At 40.9% G+C, this 24,993-nt stretch overlaps 1 protein-coding gene across 2 annotated transcripts in view; it reads right to left on the bottom strand.

Annotated features, from left to right (window-relative positions):
• The window catches only part of ppp1r9a (protein phosphatase 1, regulatory subunit 9A), a 49,820-nt gene that overhangs the window by 6,529 nt on the left and 18,298 nt on the right, over positions 1 to 24,993 (bottom strand). For both annotated transcript variants that reach the window (XM_068575974.1, XM_068575975.1), the window contains 10 exons: positions 24,841 to 24,973; positions 23,920 to 24,040; positions 19,278 to 19,382; positions 13,369 to 13,504; positions 8,585 to 8,737; positions 6,062 to 6,115; positions 5,010 to 5,239; positions 3,173 to 3,269; positions 2,172 to 2,307; positions 664 to 752 (listed from right to left, as the gene is read on the bottom strand). In XM_068575974.1, the coding sequence (XP_068432075.1) occupies positions 664 to 752; positions 2,172 to 2,307; positions 3,173 to 3,269; positions 5,010 to 5,239; positions 6,062 to 6,115; positions 8,585 to 8,737; positions 13,369 to 13,504; positions 19,278 to 19,382; positions 23,920 to 24,040; positions 24,841 to 24,973 (1,254 nt within the window). The remainder of the gene's footprint in view (positions 1 to 663; positions 753 to 2,171; positions 2,308 to 3,172; positions 3,270 to 5,009; positions 5,240 to 6,061; positions 6,116 to 8,584; positions 8,738 to 13,368; positions 13,505 to 19,277; positions 19,383 to 23,919; positions 24,041 to 24,840; positions 24,974 to 24,993) is intronic.

Genomic DNA, 24,993 nt, shown 5'->3' with positions numbered 1-24,993 from the left:
AGAGATGAGGTCAGAAGATGAAACACAAAAAACGCAGAGAAGAAAACTCGCAATGGAAGAAAGAAATGTAGAGGGAGGAAAGCAAAGGCTGAGAAATGGTCACAGAAAAAGGAATACTAAAGTGCAATCAAAGTAAAAGTGATGTGAACAGCCAAATGCTGAAGACTAATCTGAAGGAAGTCACTTGACATACTTTCAACATTTCTAATTCCTCTCCCTCTTTACCCCTGGAAGCCTCACGCTGGCTGGTTTCTGTGTTCCTGCCAATTCTCATCCAGCTCTCCAAGTCTCCAATCTAAACTCATTCCTGCTCGAGCCGAGTTAAGTGACAGCATTAGCCAGACGAGAGTCTTTCTTCTAGAAAAATGCTGTGGCTGTTATTATCACACGGGGAGAGACAATAAGTTGTGACAGCGCCGAAGCCTCAATTAGTGCCGCAGAGCAACACGTAGCCATGAATTCATTGAGGGAATAGAGCGGAAAGGACAGCGCTTAAAAACAAATAGAGAGGCTGACGAACACATACATTAATTCAATATATATATTCATTGTAAGAAGAGTCAAATGAACATGCATCTGGTCAATATTTCAACAGATGTTGCACAAGAATAAATCTGTTGGTCACTGAAAAAAGGAAAAACATGCAGGTGTTTTAATACAAACCTCTCCCTCTGTGGAGCTGATGCTGTCTCGGCTGATTCCACCGTAGCTCTTCTTTTTGCTGGGTGAATGAGAAGAGGCCTCTCTCAGGTCTAGAGTCACACACACACACACGCACACGCGCACACACACACACACACACACACACACACACGCACACACACACACACACACAAAGAGTGAAAACGACTGTGATTTAGCTTCAGTAAAAACAAATGTACATTATATATACCATGTAATCCATTTGTTCACTTATTGCTGTGTTTTCTTTTGTTTCAGATTGATTAAGGGACACTTAGTTTGGCTTTATTAAATACTCTAAAAAAACATAAAACAATGCAGTATATCTTCCCTAAAAAGTAACACCATTAATTTGTCTGGCAATTATAATGTTTCGGTTCATTTCCTGACTGCCTGTGGAGAGCCTGTCAGAGAAGAGGAATCAAAGACTGAAATCAATTCAATTTAAAAGATTATTTCAGCAGATTGTGTGTGCTCCTCCCACATGCTCTCTCTCTCTCTCCCTTTCCTTTATGTCCTGATCCATCCGTCTCCCTCCGTCCCCCATGTTTAATATTGCATAATGGGCTGCGTCTCTCGGATCAGTGCAGATCCAATCACTCTGTTATCCCGTCTGCACCGTACAGTATCATATATTGCACTCATCTGTGCACACAGCGTTCAGACAGATGCAGCCACTGAAATAAAGCCAGCACAGCTTAAAAAGACTCCAGGAGAACAGAACCAGACAGATGAGCTTAAAAAGGATTATGAGTTTGTTTTTGTTTTCAGAGATTCAAAGTGCAACTCCAGTCAGAGTTGAAAGTGTGTGTGAAGGTTGAAGCAGAGAAGGAGAGAAGGATGTGTGTGTAAGAAATCCAGGTGTGTGTGTGTGTGTGTGTGTTTGTGTGTGTGTCTTAGTTACAAGAGTTCAACTTTTCAATGTCCTTCAAAGGGCAAGAGAAGTCAATAAACCGCAAAGGCAAAAATAAAGAGTTCACGGCAATGTTGTAGAGCTGCATCATGGGTCATCTTTGGGATAAAAACAAACAAACTAGGTACTTAGTTGTTTCTGTATTTAAACAATAGATGCAAAAGCAATTTATTTAAGACCATGTATCTGCCAGGAGGAGATGGAGAAGTTTTTGTTAAAACACACTTTCCTTTTTCAGCCCTCACAGCATTCACTAAATGTCTTTTGTGAAACAAGCTAATTTGCTGTTATATGTTCAAATTAACATGTCTCTCATGTTTGTGCATTTAATATGACACTTAGGCCAGAATACTTTTAGCTTAGCTTAGCCCAAAGATTGACAGGGAAAAACAGCTAGCCTCATTCTATTGATACGTTAGTGAAAACATTTCACCCACCAGCATCTCTATACAGCTCAATAACATGTCTAATTAGTTCAGTGACATACTTGAGAGGGTTATCGATTACATCCCCTAAATGTATTATATATTTGTCGATAAATCCAAATCATAAGAGACGCGTCCCCCCACAAACACACCTCTGGCTTGTGCTACAGCCCTTTTGGGGCTGTGCTGCTGAGCGCCGAGCCTCTCAGCACTGTTGCTGTTGTTGTTGTTGACCTGGATGCCGTTCTGCTTCATCAGCTGCATCAGCTCGGACTCTAATGTTGCAATCTGTAGGGGGAGGAAAAACAATCAATGTTCATCAGCCGTGAGCATCTACGTCAAAAAAGCTGCTTTAAAGCACTGAAATAAAAGGGCCAACGTGACGACGACTACACCATTCATCTTTTGATTCCACTTTAAAATATATCTCTGTCTTATGGGTGTTGGCGCGGTGCACATGAACGGCACGAGTAAAGTCAGTTTAGTTAAAGCATGACCCTCTGGTCGTGCTGTCGTCTTATATTACAAATGATACAGTTTTCCCATCACGCTTGTGCCATTCTCCATTCACCCGTTACAATGCAGTGCGGTGGGAGAATGAATGAATGCTCACTGTGCAGAATAATAGCAGGGGACAGTTGGGTTGACTGCCCACTCAACTGTGGGGCACGGCCTCAGACTTGAGCAGAAAACAACACAACTGTCATGTTTTAAGACTAGGAAAGCAGAAAATCAATACAGAGTTTGACATTGGAACCACAGGGCTCTGGACACCGAGTCCATCTGCCGCCACTGTCTCCAAAGGAGAAGACCTTTATAATGTGGCAGAAGTGGCACAGATACCCTTTGAAGCCTCGTAAAGCAGTAGTGATGGAGAGGCGTTACTGTTCTTTTTCATCACGTTGATTCTGAGATTTGCATTTAACTTCTCTTACACATTGACAGCATATGCGATGAAAAAAGTACATAAATATATGTAATGTGTCCTCGAAGACATTACACAGAGAAGAACTAAAGTGTTTAATAGTTCACTTTCCTTTTAGGCTTGTTTAGAGGCAGATATATGCAGAATTGTGCAACTAAAAGACTGAGGGACGTAAGGGAAAGATGGAAGCGAGGGATAGACGGAGCAGGCTTTACAGATCTGGTTTACCCTGACTTGCAGTCCCTGGATCTCAGCCAGGTGAGCTTTCTCAGCCTCCTCCAGCCGCCTCCTCTCTGCGTCCTCCTTCTGGATAAACTCCACCTCTCTGGAGAGACGAGAGGGAGGTGAGAAGTGGTGAGTAGGCGTGAGCCGACAAGATACAATTACGTGCGTGTGCGCGCTTCACCATGAGTGACAGTGCCCGCCTCTTGTATGAGTGTGACTGCTCATAGTGAACACACACAGACACACAGCACATATCTGCGAGTGACACAATAACACACATTTGTTTCCATCCCTAAGAACACGTAATTCAGCCGTTTCCTCATGCCTGCTTTGTCCTTGGTCTGTAAGCGCTCTGTCCCTCTGCAGCAGAGAGCGTTGGTTTCATCAGTTAACTTCTATTTGGCCTACAGGGCCCGAGCCAATTAGAGGCAGTCAGACTGGAGCTGAGCCGGAGAGGTTGTGATGGGACTGACTAAAGAGATCAACACACTGAAAAGCAGGAGAGCTGTGCGGCATGAGAATGGATACTCGGCTTACACGAGTAAAATGTGGGAAGACTTTTGGCTCACAGATGGAAATGCGGTAGATATTCTCTTTTTCTGGTCACTGAAGCTGTTAAAAGGAAAAATTAAGGAAATTATCTATTAACTGCGAAAATTGAATGGAATGATTATAACATTGTGGCCATTGGAGGTAAAAGATCAAACTAAGATGAAACTCGCAAATTTATAAGAAAAGAAACCTGTAGATTATAAAGTCATAAATTTGAGACAAAAAACTACTATTTTCTTTTCTTTTCCCTTCACTTTGCTCAACCTCGTCATGCCATCGTTAAACACTGCCACAACAAGAGCTGCAAAAAATGCAAAATACATGAATTATTCATGTTATAAGAACACAGAAAGAGTATGTTTATCTTTCAGGAGTGTAATTCAGACAGTGGCTGGTGTAAACATGGTTTTCACGTTGTGTTACAGTGCAAATACTTATGGACTGTATGTGGCCGTTATCGCATGACTCAACTTGCATCGCGTGACTGAGCTATTTTAGGAATAAAACGTTATATAAATGAGGGTATGAATGATATACGAACAAACCCCCATGTTCAGAGAACAGATTAGAATGAGATGGGGTTTGAGTGTGAGGAAAAAACAAAAAATTGAGATAAAGGCCTTTAAAGAAATGTTTTGTAAAATTACATACATTTTTCATTCACTTCAGGTGAATATGGTAAAAAATAAATTAAAAAAAACCTGAAAGTGAATGTTTAAATGCATTCATGCATTTATGTAACACTAACTTTTGGAGAAATCTACACATGCAAGTAGACAAAGTAGTATTTTAATACATTTATATGTTTTCTTTCCACTAAGACACAATAGCCCAAAATCTGAAAATGTATTACTGCATGACAAAAAAACACACATCTGAATTATGCTATAATCAGAAACAAATTCTGTTTTGTGTAAATCTGTTAGTACGTCATGATAAATTATACAGTTGTCATTGTTTAAGGTACTCATGTTTAAGGTACAACTGAGCCTTTCTGTGGTACTTCTCTCAACAAAACTAAGACATTTCAAGTTACCTCACATCGAGAGTACAGGTCAGCTATCGTAACTGTGTAACTGTGTAACTATTGTAGCTCTAATCCCTCATCAGTTGCATTGTACATTTTCAAATTGAACCAACAACAAAAATGCAGCTTAATTCAGGTCGATTTGGTAAAACTCTTTATCTTATTGTGATTTCTCGCACAGTCTTCGATATTCATCATATATTGCTCCCTCGTTCACTTAACCACACATTAGGATGACCAGTCTAATCCAGGTTGACTCACTTCTGTTGGAAGTCCTTGATGAGTTTCTTGGCCTTGTTGTACTTCTTCTCCAGAGTTTGGTACTGGGCCTGGGCCTCCTTCAGGTGCTCGTTGACCGTGTGGCAGAGGGTCTGCGCTTCGATCCAGTAGCTTTCCAGCTTCAGCATCCTCTCCTTGTTCTCCTCGATGCTGGCCTTCAGCTGGTTCTTCTCCTTCTCCCAGCGCTGCTTCTCCCTCTCCACTGACGCCAACTGAACAGGGAATAAAACAAATTTGGTTACAACATAGGAACTTATCACAGAAAAGTACATATTACTGATAGTGAGTAAGGAATCCTAGACAAAAAATGCAGTATTGAATAAAAGCTAAAATCTTTACCATCTTGTACAGTTTGTCTATCGAACCAAAGCAGTAGTCAATGTATTTGTACAGTCTGCAACTACTTGGAAACATTGGAAGTGATCAAAACACACCAGATCTTCACAAACTGTGCACAAACAAAGCTGACCAAAGGGAAATGCTACAAGTGTTCTTTGAACAATGTTTGTATTCAGTATAAAAATTGCGAGAATGTATTTCTCTGTAAAGGAGGAGCTTCTCTTATTTATAAAACAAAAGTTTTTTTTAGGCTTTACTTTCAACACATCAATCTGGGCATTATTTAAATTAGAAGATTAACATTTGGCAGAGCATATGAATTATAGAGTTCAGATGTGTGTATAGGTAAACACACACACACACACACACACACACACACACACACACACACACACACACACACACACACACACACAACCTTTAGAATTATACAGAAGCTCAACAACATGCTCCTCCTACTAGTTTATACTTGTAAAGACAAGTTGTGCATCCTCTGACAAGAAGCTTGATAAGATTCCTTAGTAAAATAATCAACTTCCTATTTCTAGAGAAAAAACATCTATTTTTAAAGCTTTCCCGTCAAACCTGAGCCCCGGCCCCTCTGCTGACGCTAGTCCCACATCCATTTACAAACTGTTTGAACTCAGACAAACTTTTCACTGACGGCCTGCGCACTGAAAGTTTGAATCTCTTACCTTGTTTTTGAGCTTCTGGATCTCGGCCTCAGTCACTGTGTGCTTGATCTGGAGCTGTTGAGAGTAGAAGTGGAGAAAAGAGAAGATAGGAAAGAAAAGAAAAGAGAGGGCGGTCAGATAATCAAACGCATGGTTGGGCAGGCTCTCTGCTGTCGATACAGTGTGACGGACGGAGGCAGCCGACCCCGTCCTCCACTGACAGCATCCCAGCTCCAGCACTGACACACACTCTCAGAACAGAGGAAACGCATAGATAGACAATGAGAGAGACACAAGGCTAGACTGTTTAAACAGTCATTTAACATAGCATTAAATCTAAAAAGCTTTTTTTCACTATGCAATGTCTTTTTTGTTTTTATAATGTCTGAAACGTTAGATGGATGGAGTTGGAAATGGGGAGAGCGTGAAAGGAGTTGCGCATGGGAGTTGAGATGAACAGTCGTTTACAGGCAGACAGCGAGAGATAATGACTGCAAGAGAAGAGGAGATGGAGAGGAAGAAGAGGATGCAGAACGAGAGACGTGGATGCAGGAACAAATGAGAACTATAGTAAGTGAAGCAGAAATAGAGAAAAATAGGAGGGAAAGTGTAACACGACTAACAATGACCATACTTTCTTTTAGCCTTTGAATCCTGAGTTGTATTTGACTTTATTAAAGGAAAAGTTCCCTCAAAGTCTGTCCTCCAACATTCACCCATATGCAAACTGATCCAGGAAAAGTGAGGGAAACCTGCTATCTCCTACCTCCTAGAGTTGGTGACCTCTAAATTTGGAGTCATTTAAGCACCATATCCTTGCTTTGTGTTAATATCACTCTGCTGCAGCTCAGCAAAGAAACGGGATACAAAAAAGAAGGGAACCTGTCTGAAAAAGACTTCAGAAGATTTGATTAAATTTATTCAGACTGCTGACTTCACATGTTAAGTTCAGACACACTTTAAAAGGTAGTTTAGTATTTTAGCACAGAAAAAGGACTGAAGGCTTTGGTGCACTTCCACTGGAAGCATGAGAGGAGGAAATCCAGTGTGAACCGGAGGAACGATGACAGCTGTCAGCTGTACATATTATATAGATTTTATTGTTTTGTGTTTTTGTTATGTCACAGAATGGTACGAATAATTGCATTTTGATGCACGCCTCTGTTGTACAATGACAATAAATTAAACCTCGAACTCAATTTAAATATATGATCCATGCGGTCGAGAAATAGTCGGCCATGCAATGGTCTACAGAGATTAAGCGATCGTCTCATGGAGTGTAAATTTGGTGAAATGCTGGGGAAATATATGTACAACATAAATAACTTAATTCAGTGCATATTATGATGCTGGTTACGTTTTATTTATCTTGTTGTGTGTGTGTGTGTGTGTGTGTGTGTGTGTGTGTGTGTGTGTGTGTGTGTGTGTGTGTGTGTGTGTGGTCCTGCCTGCCTAGAAGAGTGTGAGTAAGTCAGTTAATAATGTGTCTGTGTTGAGCGAAACATTAACAGTTACATTCGGCTCCAAGTTCAAAACATCATCAACAAGTTAATGGTCTTGAACAGCAGACTGTTACGGAATAATATTATTTCTAAAAAAGGATATTAAGATGATAAAAAAAAAGTTACTAGAAGAAAGACTACAAACATTTTTACTATCACGTCTTTGTGTTTTTAAAGACTTATTTCTCAGCTGCCTGGCTTCTTTTTACCTTGAGTGTGTAAAAGGCAGCAAAGAAAGAAAAGGGGAGAAGAGGGACCTGAGAATGCCCTTAAACAAAAACATATAAGTTGCATCCTGGGAGACAGAGGTCAGGATACAAAGAGAATGGAGCAGAAGTACATCCTGTGAGCAGGGCTTACATTATAGTTTTACTCAATATCCCCTGTGATGGCTGCAGTGCAGCTGAAGCCATTTGTTAAATGTGTCACACAGCTATTGTGGCAGTCGACATCGAGTGTTTTAGTGCCAAAGCAGCAGTGAAGTCAATCAATAGTAGCAGCTTCTCAGCAGTAATAAAAGAAAAAACGAGTTAACAGCCATTGAACCTATTTTCCATTTTATAGCATTTTATAGTTGTGGTACAGCGACGGTTGCAAAAATGTAAGAAAACGTGTTTCTGTTCCCAGAGGCCGGCCGTGTGAAGAGTTGCCAAGATCAATATAGAAATCATTTTTAATACTCGCGCTCTCTCCTCATCTGTGGGTTTTAACCAAACAGGGGTAATGAGAGATGTAATGAGCATTGGTCTTTCATCGCTTTTGTATTCACGCCTCTAATCATCCAGATTAGGAATTAAGGACGGTAAGCGGATCTAAGATTTTGACAAAACTCTGCCAAGCAAAGCAGGGGGCCAGGCTCCATTGTGTGGGTATCTTTTGTTGTTTTATTTAATCACAGTTTTTCTTTTTCTGAGCCTAACTTATCCCAGTGGGTGTGTGGGGTATATTAATACTTTTAATGTATTCTTTAAAGCACTGACAGAGATTACGCGCTGGGCTTCCACCAATTGAAGAGCTGCGGACGAGAAAGTTTTGAGTTTACCTCTCTGAACTTCTGGTAGAGTTTGTTGGCGTCGAGCTCGGAGGGAGACAGGATTTCCTCTGACTCTGGCAAATCGAACACCTCAATGTTTTTGTCCTCGCCCGCGACCGTTGACCCCGCGTCCTCGTCATCTGTGGCGTACTCTCCTGTCTGCTGTAAGAGGAAAAGCAAAGTCAGTCATGTGGTCCACTCTTCTGCAGGGACGCTTCTTACAAACGGCACTGTGAACAGATGTGAATTACGTCTATTTCATCATAACACAATATATAACATATGACGTATAACATACCACAGACCAACACTGGCTATGCACTTTTCCTGACCCCCATACACTTTTATATCACATGACCAAGCACAAAGTGTGAAGAGAAAATATGTTTTTTTACTCTTTAAACAAATGTTATTTCTCTGAAAATAGTGAACAGGAGAGGACAAGTCAAGAAGCTGTGATGTTTTGAAGATGCCGTCTTCGCACCAGTTCAAGGTCGTGTGGTACTCACCCCCTCTCGGATCTCATTGTTTGTGTTTGTGTATAAAAAGTGATATCTCCTTGCGAGTCCAACTGCAGATGCTAAATTAAATTTACAGAATGTGCGACCACAAACACGAACAAAACAATGTTGTAATAATGTTGGATGAAAATATGAAATATTGGAAAGAAACCAATACTAATAAGAATTGGGAAAAGGTAGCTCAATATGAGAAAAAAAGGTTTATTTACGGTGCAGCAGACGGAATATGTATTCATCTAGATGGTTATAAAGGCCATATGTATTTAATAAGTACTATTAAACAATTGTGAGATGGTTATATCTGTGTCTTTGTGTCATGGTAATACATGAAAAGCACAGGAACCAGCTTTAGCTGCAGTCTCTGAGCACAATGCCATGCATGGCGCTATCAAATGCATTTAGCATCAGCTGAAAAGAGTAAAAAGTTAAGCAACTCATAAAGTTAGCACATTTTTATTGTATGAACTGCTTGCTAGCTAGCTACATGACTAAAGCTGATAAAGTCTGCAAGTGGCAGCTGTCATTTCAGTCGGGAAATTAAACAAAAAGCGCCTGCTTTTGTCTACCCAGCAGCAGGTTTACTCATTAACATGAAGTCCAACGAGCTGCAAAACCGCCTGAACAGAGTCAACCACCCAGTCAGACATCCAGCTGTCCAGCTGCAGCATCCATTTGTCGGCTCTCTGTCTTCTTACATCTGTCTATCTCTAATCTCTCCTCAAAGCTGCACCAGTCAGAGTGCCTCCAATATGCGTGTCAAGCTCTTCCAGAAACTCCTACTCATTTTCCTCATGCCATCCCTTTTTTACGTTCTTTTTTATATTAAGTAATGCTATTTTAATGCTACCAGTTATATAAGAATGAGGTAACACAGTAAGTTGGCCAAAACTTTATCAAAAATAAATTGGTTTGACAGCCTGGTCAGGCATTTCGTTAAAGATAAGCTGTACTGGAAACATTTCAATGTCTCTTTTTATCATCTTCAAATATTAGTCACCATCTCGACTCATGTGGAATGAGGTTATTAGTCAAAACTAGTGAGGTTTGAGCCTCTAAATGTCTCCAATGGAGACAATTCTGGATCTCGGCAATCTCTTGGATTAATAAAAAAAAACTCTTCACTAATAAAAGTTACCATATGTTAATGTATTGAGGATCACCACTGATGTCTTCCATTATGCTGCATGTATTCTTAGCAGTTTTTCTTTTCTCCAATTCTGGAAATGGCCCATAATGAATCCTGGCATTGGCTCTTAGGATATTGATCTAAATGGATCAGTTGATTCACTATTTGGCTGATGACCAACAGAGCCAGATTTTCCGAGTGAATCCATTAAGTGAACACTTCTCTGTCCTCCTTTTAACATCCCACACGTGTTCTGTCCTTTGTAATGTCCTCGCGTCCTATACAAGTTGTTGAATAGATATATATGTTATCTACATATAAATATTCATGTCATTACTCTTTCTGTCTCTCTATCTTGTCTGGTCTATCTATCTTTCCCTCGATATTTGTCTTCGGTCTTGATCTTTCACACACACATGTACAACACACACACACAGACACAGACACACACACACACACACACACACACACACACACACACACACACACACGGTCTCATCTCCTCTCTCATCATCTTGGCCTATATCTTCTCCTCATCTCGCTCCCTCCATCTATTTCCTTACTAGATAACAGAGCTCAGGCCTGATTTGTTTCCATGCATGACCGACATAAGAGTTCTATTTCCATAATAGGCTTGCCTGTTGCCATGGCAACAGCATCCTACATTAACGTCCCATTCACTGAAGGTGGAGTTAACCAGTGAACACATGGCAGGTCAGTCAAACACCAATTTGCATATGATAAATGCATCACCTCCCACATGCATGGGGAGATGAAGAGACGATTTAGGGAGAAATGTTGCTAAGCGGGTGATGAGCTGCACCATAAATGTCTATTATGAGGAGCGTGTTGTCATAATGGCGGAGGAAAAGAGCTCAGGGCTCCTTTGACTGGAGGAGGAGCACACGTGAGCCACTGGCCACAGCCTTGACTTTGCATGTGTGTGCATGCTGTGCACTATTGTTCACTGGAACTGATGGTCTATTTTGATGACTTGTTGTATTTCATATTTTCTTCTTCTTAAATTTAAGTCTATTAACTATGTTCATTTTTACATTTCAGGCGAGTTACCATTAGGTTTATTAATTGTAAATACCATTCACATAATGAAGACTTTCAAGTCTTCATTATGTTTGGGAAGCTAAGCTCTGATACAACTCCTATAGATCTAAATAATATAAGCAAATAACACGAATGCCTTCAAGATAATGAAACACAAATGTGATGGATGAAGTGTTAAAAAAGCTCACACTTTATATTTCCTCACAACACCAGTGATTCAAACACTCAACCATCCATCCTCATATGTTTTTAACATGGCGTGTGTGTGTGTGTGTGTGTGTGTGTGTGTGTGTGTGTGTGTGTGTGCGTGTGCGTGTGCGTGTCTGTGTTGGTACTAGCATGAATTGATCTGTCAGCATGGTGAAGCAAATCAGCTAGTTGTATTCATTCTTGATTGATGTGTTACTTTTTGTTGAACAAAGCCTTCTATTCTGCATATATGTGTTTGTGTAAATAAACTGCATATTCGTCAAGGGCATAAACGATTGTTGTGGAGATTATTTTTTCTTTAATTGACTTTTTACCCAATATAATTTAACACAACACAGAAAATCGATGACCACTGATGACAGTTTCAAAGAGCCCAATATTCAAATCCCAATTAATTTAATGTACAATCATAGTAATTAAAGTAGCAATTTAAGTGAATATGATAGTGGAAAGTGTGTGTTTGTGTCCAAGCTTTCACACATTTAAGTGCTGACAGGCATTCATGTGTGTTAGATTACATACAATTAAACCATCAAACAAACTGGCAAGTGTGTGTGTGTGTGTGTGTGTGTGTGTGTGTGTGTGTTGTCTATTGCTGACTGAAGGAGCATCTCTTCCTCTTGGGACGGGACGCCCCTGCACCAATAAAGAGCTGTCTGTCAGATCAACCCAGGCAGCTCTCACAGCTCCCCCACCCGCTCCTCCGCCCAAACGCATTTTAATATTTATAAAGATATTAATATTGATGAGTTGCTTTTATTGCCCCATAGATCTCTGTAATGGTTTTGTAACTGTTTACCCTATCGGCAGTTACGTAGGGAGTTAGGGATGTCTTGGTGCTCAACAGAGGCAGATTTCAAGTGTGTTTTACAGTGTTTACTAATCTATGTATGGATTAACACTTTAAATACAATCACCATCCTTATGTCTTCTTTCTGTGAGTTCATCAAAAAAGAATACACTCAAGTTGTTCTCCTGAATTTTGTTTGAATCATCATATAACCAAGATGTGAAATGATGACAGGAGGGAGGACCAACGCGTCTTGCGTGTTAAAATTATAGTGACTGAATTCTCAAATCTCTAAAGGAGCTTTAATTAGAGCTCAAAGCATTGCATGTGGATGTTGCTTTGACAATGGGACCACTGGGATCAGCTTCCGTGGCCTGGCATAGAGTTCCTTATGCATGAAGGCTCTCCATCCACCAGTAAATGAAAGACCTCAAACAACACGGATGAAGACAGCGAGAGAGGAAGAAAGAAATGCCTGAGCAAAGAGCAAAGAGATGGTGAGTGTGCGTCTGCATGGGGATATACGCATGACTGCAGCTGTCCTCTATGTATTGATTTACGTTACTGTAGTGTGTGATTTCACGTGTATATGTACAATGAGACGGTGCCTCCATACACACAGACAGCGTGAGTTGCAGGGCCTTGAGCTCAGTGTCTGGTGGATTAAACATGCTGTGAATAAGCAGCAGAGGGGAGAAATGCTGAGTGATGCTTTCTAGGACCAAAACACACATGGTATTCTCGTACTGTGTGTGTCTGTGAGAGAGCATGTTTTTTTTTTTGCCAGCTTCAGAGCCCACTGTCAGTCAGTTTTGTGGAGTTAATAAGCTAAATCTTCCAGTCAACTGTCATGAGAAAAGAGCTGATTTACATTCAGTGACAACTGCAACCCTCATTGTCATATCTAAGAAGTGAGTTTACTGACAGCGGATGAACTTCAAATATATATATATAGATATAATACACTTTATTAATGTATGATAATCTTACCCTGTTGGCACAGACATATTTTAAGAGCCACACTAATCTCATATGTATGTACACACAATCCTTTACAATGGCCAGGGTTGTGTGTGGTCATTACCTCGTCATCATCCGCATCATACTGGGCGTACTGCTGCTCCAGCAGCTCTCTCTGTCTCCTCTCTTGCTCCAGGGTCTGCTGGATGAGCGTGGCCACCTCGCTCTGCTGGCCCGGACGCTCCCGTCCAATCACAAACCTGCAACAACACACAGAGCTATAGACAGTCCTGGCAACACACACGAACAGAGTCCACTAGCCTGTGGTTACACAACATTTCATGAATAAACAGTAAAGGTACAGTTTTCTGAATCATCATTATACCATCGTCATACTGGGCTTCTGTAAAAGAAGGTTAAAATTATAGACGTATATAAGAAGTAGTCACAGTGATGTCACTCACAGGTTTGTGGACTACTATTTCTAAAGCTTTGAGTTTCTCATTTTGCCCATCTGCAACTTGTTTTTTTGCAACCAGATGTGAATTGAAAGGGTGGAGCTAACACCGAATAAGACATCTTTAGGCGGCCAAATTGTTTGAGTTAACTTTGATGAACGGGAAAACACACTGTTAAAGGATTAAAGTTGTGAGATAAAAACATGGACAACTCCCAGACTGGGCAACGCCGTGGTATTAATCTGTCTATCATAAGGTAGCCACGCCCTAAAGCGCTGCTTCCGTGAACTTATGAGCACAATGTTAGTCAATAAATCAATTGAGAAGTATTCTATTTTAAAAAAAGCTCACAGGGTTCCCAGCTTGTCTCAGCCTTTTTTATGGCACCAATTCATTTTACAAGGTCATACAGAAGGAAACGATTTAGACAGAAAACATTTTTACATAAAAAGGAAAAAAAATAGTTTCAAATAGTTTACAGCACCTTATAACTGATAGTTATGTCCTTTTTGGCATATATAAACATATTTACTATACTTCTGTTTAAATGTATTGTTTTTCTCATGGTTGTGTGCATGTGTGCAGTGAAATGACCACAGCAGGCACTGTGTGAGAGCAGCAGAAGCCCACAGCCACATGGCAATGGCAGCCGTATCTGCTGACGTATCAGGGCAGGGCTGGGAGACGGGACGAACATAATAATACGAGAAGACAGTCAGCCCAGCCAGGAAGCCTGTTATTAGCCTGGCAAAGAACTAAACGGAGGAAGCCACAGGCTCTGCCTCCGAGCTACTGACTACACCGCAGTTACACATGGGACCTACCTACAATACACACTGTATCTACTTAACATGGAGACGGAGTGAGAAGGAAAAGGAGAAAGAGCTCAAATGATGTTTGAAAGAAGTCACAAATATATACTGTCTTCCTGTGTCCCACTCAGAAGAACATTAATAATACCATCTCCATCATATTCTTCTCTTCATTCAAGAATTTCTCTGAACTATTGCGGGAAACAGCCAACCCAACCAGCTAGGGCGGCACACACATTTTTTTTTTTATCTGCCCAAAGATACTGTTTTGGGAAAATATTTGGAAATCCTGCTCCAGATTTTGGGTTGCAGATCATATTGACATTTATGTACCTTTGAATGATCGGCCAGAAGGAATATAGGCCGATCAACCTTCAGGGAATAACTAGCTTCAAATCATCAAGGAAATATATGAGATGGAAGACTAAAGGAGTCTTAATATTAGGATTTAAACAATGCAAGATGAACAAAATGGAGACGATATTTGTTGGAATTAGGGACATGTTTGGTGGTTTGCCCCGACCAGTCCAGTCTTCTAAAACAGTGCGTAATTTACAAGGCATAATCGCTGTATGGAAAAGTAGATTTTTCAAACACTAGGCTCATCCTGTCAGCTTAAAATGTTATTCAGCTCTCTTTCACTGTCTGCATATATCTTATAGACATATGCAAATTATGAAATACCGCCCATAATCTGTAATATAGGATGTCTCTTATCCGGATATTGTTAATGCTATAATTCCTGGCATTGCCGCTTTGTACTATTGTTTTTGACAAAAAGACAAACTAATAACATGAAAAAGGATCCCCGAGAAATACAACCCAGCAGGGGGCCTGATAACTGTGTGTGTGTATTACTCATGTAATCTATTTACACAGTCACATTGTGGGGGCTCACCTTCCTTTTGGGTACAAAATGCAGGTCGCCATTCAGGAAATAATTACATTTTAGTGTAAGGTTTAGGATAAGGCTGCAGGAAATGAATGTAAGTGGATGTAATGTCCTGTAAACACAATGTCTGGAAACACAACTTTGTATATGTGTGCAAGTGTGTGTGTGTTCCTAAACTAGTGTTTGCGTACAAGTAAGTGTGTGAGGGTGAGAGAGGGAGACCGACAGAAGGCGAGAGAGAGAGAGAGCGATGGAGTGGCTTCGAGATGGGGCCTAATCAAGTGAATTCAGTTCCTGAGAGCTCTTTCATATATTTCTAAAGGCGATGGAGAAAAAGGCCTTACGCTCCAGCAGAGAGGCATATTTGATCTACATGTGAAGGAACAACTGAAGGGCAGGACAGAGACAGAAAGTTATAGGAAAAAAAAGGAAAAGAAAACGAGAGAAGGACCAGGCTGAGCTAAGTAGTGCACTAGAACAAGCCTTTGGACAGCGGGGAGGCCTGAGGAGCAGCTGACCTGGAAACAGCCTTTCTCCTCATGCATTGGGGAGTCTGTCTTGGTTCCTCCTCACCTCTCATTTTTCTGGGGCCGCCACACACAGCAGTGCTACAACTCAACTGTAGAAACCGTCACTACTCATCTCCTCAAATGAATACAGACATAGCTCTTGTAAACATGCAGTATGGCGCAGGAACATGAAGGACTACAGTCTTCATCTTTAGGTAGCACTGACTTGACAGGCTTTTTAGGTCGTCAGCGTTCACACATAACACATTTCTGACTAGTTGGACATTGTGGGGACATGGAGAGATGTCCTCTTTTTGTTAAACTTTGTTCTCTGTAGGTCGTAAAACATTGGTGCAACATAACATCGTTAGGAGAGTGTTATTCTCTACTTTTCACCAAATTCCAATAAAAGAAAGAAAGTCCATCCATCAAAATGTGTGACTCCCCAGTCTGTGGAATTCAGCCTCATTTGTTGCATTAAAGTTGTGAAAAAAAGACCACAAATATAGTTTCATTTTACAAAAAAGACTAAAAGTAGCAAAGAAGAGTAAGAAGTACATTTGGGGTTTAGTGTCGGTGGAGATTTTATCCACAATAAAACCTTGGACCTTCACATCCCTAAATTGGACTGGTAGCCATTTTATTCAGATATTGAGGTGCTATTGTCGGTAGGAATTCTTATGGCCAAAATAATCTGATATTGTACAGCTCTATCATATTACTCAGTGTGTATTACTCTTGTGTTTTCTCACAAGTGATCCTTTAAAGCTGTGTTTTACATTGCACACTGGGGAACTTCTGACTAAAACCTGGATGATATAGTGCTGGAAGTCAGAGTTAAATATAGCTAAAACAGCAAATCTAGGACAGTTGGCCATAAAACCTCTGGTGATCAGAAAGAGAGAAAAGGATTTACCAAGGAGGAGGACGAGGAAGAGGAGGAAGAAGAGTAGTGAGTGGGTGAGACATGATGGAGGACGACTGAAATAGAGAAAGAGCAGCGAGGAAGAGATATTCTGGTGATTCTATGAGAAAAAGTAACAACTGTATTATTTATTACAATGTGCTATACGATTGTTACAGTGTTGTATTTTTCATATAGTAAATTTAAATAATAAAAATATAATCAGTCAATGATTGCGTTTATATAACTTCAATAGACTGACTAGACTGTACATCCTTCTTCACTGCGCACTTTAATCTATTTATAATTGCTAGATAGATGGCAGGTGATAGATGGAACCTTTCAAAGCTGCCTCTCCTGTAGTGTCACATCCTGGCATGTGGAAAAAAAAACAAGTCAATATTAGTTCAGCAAACAGCATCTGTTCTGATACTGTTGCACACGTCTTTGTTCATCCACCAGCTTGTTCCTCTGCACAGTGCACACACCTAGCTTTCAACTGCCTGAGTGAACTTGCCCACCAGAAGAGTTTAAAAAGCTCACTCAGGCTGTTGGATTATATAATAATCCATAATACTATAAAGGATATATGGATGGATAGATTTATAGATCAATTAATTTAGAGAACTGTAAGCATTACAAGGCAAACAAACCCTCCTGGGAAAAAGAGGTGAAAACAGCCAACCCGTCCTCCGTCTCATCTCATAATGAGGTCTGATACCGACACACCGTTAGCGTCTTTATGGGACACACTAGGCTTTCAACTAACTTCAATGTAAACCCATCGGCATCGTTATTATCAAAGCGACTGGTATAAAGTGATGGTGGGGGTGGTGGCAGATGGTTCTCACAAACACAGGACTTTCGACCAGAAGACAGACGCTTCTGTGAATCTAAAAGCCAATGTTGAGTCATTTTATCACGTCAGTCACGTGAGTTGTTAGTCAAGTTAACTTCAACCAGGCTCGTCTCCTAAACCCAGTTCCGTGGTTTTGTTGCCTAAACCTAACTTCCTGTGAAAAGACACTATGAATAATAATGTGTGGAAGCTCACACGCCATCCTCGACATGTCCAAACCTGACACTAGATGGGTACGTAGAGCAGCATAGTTTGAAGCGGAGGGCCACTGACCAAGCGTTGGTATATGACAAGTGGGGAGTGAGAACGCATCGAAACACAAAATGAGATGAGAAAGAGTGAGAAGAGTAGTCAGAGAGGAGGACGGGAAACACTAAATAAAAGTTTTTGGTAATAAAAACAAAGTCAACAGAAAGAACCGACTGCAAGTGAAAGATGGCAGGCAAACAACATTGCAAAGGAGAGCACTGGTTTTCCAAATCAAAGCCTTCCTGCTATGCTCTGTGTGTGTGTGTGTGTGTGTGTGTGTGTGTGTGTGTGTGTGTGTGTGTGTGTGTGTGTGTGTGTGTGTGTGTGTGTGAGCGTTGTCTGCTCCCCCACTGCTCTTAGTGAGCCCCTGCCAAAAACTGCTCCACTGTCAAACACACCAGACTTTTGTCACATATTGTGTTCCCACATCCTCCAGTATTTCAGATATGGAAATGCCGTTAAGGGACCTGCCAAATGAAATCTCATGGCTGCTTCAGCGTCTGTTTTGCAACTTTTGCACCACGACAGCAGGGCGAGCGTTCAGAATTGCACTATGCAGTGGTAGTGAACGGCGAAGACCGTGCCGATCATTGCTGAGTTTAAAAGGAGGTTTTTAGAGGCTTCAGTTTGTTAGTAATTATGTCTGACACTGTACGATGGTACGTCTGGTTCTTGGGGCTGATAGCTGCTTGACACACTTCTATAATCTTATGGTAATCCAAAGATTAGAAACCTACAAATCTAATGCGTGAATGCAATAAATAAACAATAAAATTAAAATAAATAATGATCAAGCACTAAAGCCTTACATATTATTATAATATATATATATATATAACTGTCCTGTTTCTATAAAATCCTGACAAAGTAGTACTTAAATAATGTACTTAAATAATATCTATATCTATCTATCTATCTATCTATCTATCTATCTATCTATCTATCTATCTATCTATCTATCTATCTATCTATATATCTCTCTCTCTCTCTCTCTCTCTCTCTCTCTCTCTCTCTCTCTCTCTCTCTCTCTCTCTCTCTCTCTCTCTCTCTCTATATATATATATATATATATATATATTCAACGGTCCAAGTACAAAGCCTCCTATCTGCAAAAACATCCAGAAATAGTGGAAGGAACCTACATCTTTATCTTTTTGTATTTTGTATTTTGTGTTGGGTATCCTCAACAAATACCATTCTGCAAGACAACAACAAGTATTCTTTTAGTATTCACAAAAATGTGATTTTTTTTTTAGATTTGAGGTTTTGCTCTTCGACCATGGATATATGATTAATCACAGATTACATATGGGATTAATCATTCGCTGCGTGTTTGTTTGAGGGTCGTACCTGACGACTCCTGATGTGTTCCTGAGGACGGTGGCGGCAAAGCTCTGGGTGACGCCCACCAGACTGGTCCCATCCACCTCCACGATCTGGTCATTCACCTTGATCCTGTTGCACAAACACAGATGAAAGCCTCAGTCGACACTTTGTGCAACAAATACTTTGTGTTCGATTAACTGGTGAGTCAGTTTGTGGTGACGAACTGTGTGTGAGCTGAAGTAATCCTGATATGGCCCATACACAATGTCCCCGACTAGTCTACTAAAATAAATGTCAAAAGTACAATAGGACTTATGCAGCGAAACTACTACAAGACGCAGAAGGGACAAACAAACTGGCCTGCATATTCACATTATTTTCAAAATAACAAGTGTTAGAGTTTCTTGCGGTCATAAATCTCCAGTGCGATAGCTCCAGACTATTGCTTGACCAAGAGACAGAAGAGATGAGGCTCAAACAAACGAGGAGAGATAACGAGGTCGCCGAGGCCAGTGAGTCTTTCGCCCTGAGCTACAACACAGCCGGAAATTCTTCTCTGGAAACAATGAGAGTTCAGCTAAGTTCTTGAACTAAAAATTAAACTCCTGATGATTGACTATTCATGATGAGGGGAAACGAGAAAAGAAATCACTGAAAAAAGAGACGTCCCTGCTAAATATTCCATTTAAACCCACTTGGAAATCTGCATAAAATCCAGACTGAGGATTATTCTGAAAGATAGTTTTGAATAATTTCTTCGCCATATGAATAAAACAATAACTATCTCTCATTATTCTTTCAGAACGCAGTGTATTGTTCTAATACTTTACTGATTGAAGGTACAACACATGTATCATTTGCTTCTACAGCAAACCCAGAGCTCCTGCTTTTATTTGGTCCAAAACATAACAGCATGCAAATATGTAGACTTCAATCTCTTCAATGCTGTTGAATGTAGACAATTTGATTACACTTCAATCTTGTACAATTATCACATTTTTATGATTATAAAATGGTCCAATCAAACCAGACTAAGACTGGAGCCTCATCCCACTCAGAATAATTGAGAGGATAATGAGTTTTATTCAGTTCTACAGAGATCAATTAGCATGAACCAAACAAATTCTGCCTCGTGTGCAATTTCTAAATATATGGAGTTCATTTAACCCACCTGACTCTACAGTATTTTGTGTAAATGTTTATGAATACTGGAATCTGAGCACCACTGACCAATAAAAGCCAAGTAACTACATGTTTCTTAATTTGCATGATGGAACAATAATTGATGGGCCTAATAACACATGTAAAAGGTTACATTTCTCAGGGACATTCTTTGTTGAAAGAGTACAGTGATTGATACTTTTTAAACTTCAGAGACACAGATCAATCAAATAGGGGTCGTAGTGAAAGCAGCAGAGGCTGAGAACGGGTTCAGCTCCCAACTCAACATCCTTTATTTACCAAACTTCTGCAAATTGCCTGGGAATTTTTGAGCAAATTTCCTGCAAAGTCAAAATCTATTTTAAGCAATGTCCGATGGTTGCATCAGCAACTGCAGTTAAGTATGTTCTTCCTGCTCCTTTCCCAGTCTGTCACAAGATTCAGCAGCTGCAGAGCGAGGTTTAATAGAACCAGGACGACCAACATATCAACCAGAGCTGTCATGTGGCTGTAGAGAGACGCGTCAGCCTGACAGGTGGACACAGAGCGCGCTGCTCATCTGCCAGTCAGCAGCTCGGACACTTTTCTGACCTTCACGGCTTTTAATGTGACAGGTTTGGCTTTCGGTGGCCGAGGCTGGTTGACATACAGCCGCTGAGCGAAGGCGACTGGAAAGCAAATAAAAACAAATTGACAACAAAGTAAGATTCATATGAATATAACAAAACACACACACACACACACACACACACACACGCACACACACACACACACACACACACACATCTCATCACCACCATCTCACCCCAGGACACACAAACACACTCACAGATAGGGTCATCTGCGCCAGACAATACAGTGGACAATACAAACAAGTCTATCTTTCTTTCTGTCTGCCTGTGAGTGTGCGGTGTGTGTGTGTGTGTGTGTGTGTGTGTGTGTGTGTGTGTGTGTGTGTGTGTGTGTGTGTGTGTGCGTCAGACCATTAAGTCAGACTCAGCAAGAGAAAGAGAGAGAGTGCCCTATAGCTGGAAAGGGTAACGATGGAAGGAAATTACATTCTGGCTAGTGACTGCACCTCTGAATGTGTGTGTGTGTGTGTGTGTGTGTGTGTGTGTGTGTGTGTGTGTGAGAGAGAGAGAGCTATCTCGTGTTTATTACTAATATCTTGAGTCTTTGGTTTACTTCTCTGATGTTGTGATGAAGGGTTATTGGGAAATCCATTACTGAGACTATATTCACAATAAAGTCACAATAAACGATGATTCTGTTTCCACAGGGGCCCTTATCATGACCTCCAGTATTTAAACATGGGATGTGAAGAGGAAGTATTCCTCCTCCATCTCCTGCTCTGTGTGTTGAAAGGTCAGTCGCAAATGGGATCAAAGTTGAAATTGGCTTAACTAAACCTTTTTGATTTCGATGAGATGAGATGGCACAATGGATTCGGGATATGTTGTATTCTATCAAGTTGGAGAAGATCAGGTATAGTAGCGATACAGTAACATTTCCTCAGCCATGTTGATGCTTTAGATTCTTCACGACTGAGTAACGTCATTGATATCTATATCTATATATATGTGTGTGTGTGTGTGTGTGTGTGTGTGTGTGTGTGTGTGTGTGTGTGTGTGTGTGTGTGTGTAACAAGGAAATAGGATTTGGAAAGGGCCCTGATTTGTCTTCGTGGTCAATTTTTTCTTCTTCCTTCCTGTGCTTGTTCTAAGCATTTCAGTACTCTAGATAAAAGGCTGTACTGCTCGAGACCCCTAACAATCTATCATTATTTATCTATTTTCTTTCTTTTACTATGATTATAATATATTAATTGTATATTTGTGTGTATGTTTTCAATTTCTTTTCAATTGCATAGTTCAGGTTGTTAGTATGGGTGGGGAGGGAAATATGAGTCCACACTGTTACAGAGGATTGGAAGTTGTATTCAGAAAACAACAACAATGGTCTCTGAAACCGAACTCCAGACATTGCAGTTGTATCGTCTGAACCATGAGGCCTTCAGGACGCCCATGAATGTCATCAAATTTCAAGGCAGTCGGGACTAACCAACCAACCAACAGACAGACGTTGCCATCCCAGAAGACACGCCGCAAGCGTGGCTGAAAATGTAAGCAGGTGTTGTTTCTCAAGACTCTTTTGATCTCGTGTCTGTAAGAATTATGAACAAAACAGCAAACACATTGAAATGATTGTGGAGAACAGAAACATTAAAACTTTGTTCAGTTCAAATAAAAGGAGAAAAAGGATCAAATCTGCAAGCTCAGAATGGAATTGAACCTGAGCCTTGACAAAGCCTTCCTCTGATCTTATTGCTCACAGTCACTGAGGGAAATGGGACTAAACAAAGTGCAACTGTCATCTTCAAACAACTTTTCTCACTTTTGAACAAGACTTTTCTTCTCCTCACTCGACATTTCTCTCCGCCGTCTCTTTGCTCGCTACATTTGAACTAATCTCACTCTCATGTGTTGCTAAATGGCAGCCCTGGCTGCGACATGAAAGTCTAAATTAATCCCAGAATGGGAAAGGCACCTACCTACCGCTAACAGTCGCAGTGCACTAGGTTTCTCACTGTGCATGTGGAGCTGACAGTACTTACTGCTCTCATAGTGCATGGAAAGGAAGTGCCTATCAGTCTTTTAATCTGTTTATGGGGAACCTGAACCACACAGAGACACTAATAGGTAGAAGCTGGCGGTTTAGAGGCAGATAACCACAGCTCGCCTACTGGGGAGCAGTCGACTCCTCTGCCGCTGGCTGAGTGCTTACTCTGCACTGTTCACACTTTATAGTGCTTTATAGTACACACGGACACATGCACACTTTTCTCCCTCGCAACAACAGCAAAGACACACACACACACACACACACACACATCATCATCATCGAGGGACATAGTTAGACACACACTGAATTTGGAAGTCTCTACAAAACAGACGGACTAACTTTTGCAAACTTGCACAGAAAAAAATTAATGTAATACACTCTAATGCAATGTGTCTACACGCACACACACACACACACACACACACACACACACACACACACACACACACACACACACACACACACACACACACACACACACACACACACACACACACACACACACACACACACACACACACACACACTGTCCTGTGTGAGATTTCATGTCCCAGACTGCACCTCTCCCAGTGGGTCTAATCCTAACCCCTGCTGATAAATCTGACAGGAACAGAGTGTTACTGTGTGTGTGTGTGTGTGTATGTGTGTGCGTGTGTGCGTGCCTGTGTGCGTGTGTGCGTGCGTGCGTGCGAGGGAAAGAAGTTGATGGGAAAGTGGAAACAAAACAGCTGATTAACTGACGTGTGCAATTTTTGTACAATAGGCGTTAGGTGCAATTTTGATCACATGGGAGCTTTCCTGCTGCTCTAATCTGCTTTGTGTGTCCCCAGACTCACCTATTGCTCAGTTAAATGTGTGTGACCAATAGTAAAGCAGATCTCACCTGGCGTCTCTCTCTGCGGCTCCGCCCTCGATGACGGTCTTGACGAAGATACCCAGTTTCTCCAAGCCTGCGTCAGCGCCGACGCCCATCCCGATGATACTGATCCCCAGACCATCGTCATCTACGCACACACAGAGTTAATGTGTGTATGTTTGAGTCTCAGACAGTGTGTGACGGGTTAAAAGCTTCTGTTTTTTTTTTAACTTTCCAATAAGCTTGGATCAAACCCAAAATGCCTCCTAGTAAACTGATATCAGGTAGAGTGAGGGACACGAGGAAAACTAGAAGGATGAGTTCACTCAAACAGAAGAATATTTGATTTATTAATGGAGAGGAGGAGAGGAGGAGGCGTTTACTATAGGCAAGTTCACATGAATAGGAAATGTGCTGGTTGGGAAGTTCTCTCACGGTGCAGCATTCATCAGTCTCTATACTGCATTCATTATTCATGAGCTGTTAGGGTTACATAACAGCGAGTGGATGGTGATATCTTATGATGCAAAGTAATTGTATTTCAGGTCCTTGCCGATATTGAATTTCAACACGGCAAAAACTCAACAGGAGAAGACAAGTGAAGATTTTCATGCTGAGTTAGGAGAAGCTGTACACGACAATATATTTGAATGTGTACTAATCATATTTGGAGTGAACTTCTGGGTTAAAACAATATTGTTATTCAAATAAGAAGCCTCACTGTTAATGGTTGGCCTAGAAATTAAAAACATTAATTGATAATGAGGGGAATTGATAAAGAAATACTGAAGAAAATAATGAGGAAACATTCCAGATAGAAAGGCAAAAATAGAAATATCACTCCTTTGATAAAAAAGAAGTGACATCCTGTGTGTGGGTGACTAAACTGGGTAACTGACAGCATCCACTTTCTCGTTGTACGATATTCTTAGATTTTTTTCAACCCACCTTTCTCCAGCTCCACGGGGAAGAGCTCCAGTTTCTCCACCCTCTTCTCCAGCTCGTACTCTGCGGAGGAGGCCACAGGATCCACCTCTTCGTTACGACGGTCATAGTCCTCGTTGGAGTAGGTGTTGAACACCTGGAGAGGGAGCACAAGGA

The sequence above is a fragment of the Clinocottus analis genome, unplaced genomic scaffold (assembly GCF_023055335.1).
Source record: "Clinocottus analis isolate CAN_PGR_092001 unplaced genomic scaffold, fCliAna1.0.p SCAF_14, whole genome shotgun sequence".
Taxonomy (NCBI): Eukaryota; Metazoa; Chordata; class Actinopteri; order Perciformes; family Cottidae; genus Clinocottus; species Clinocottus analis.
Note: the sequence above shows the minus strand (reverse complement) of the source record. Positions and strands in the feature narration are given on the sequence as shown.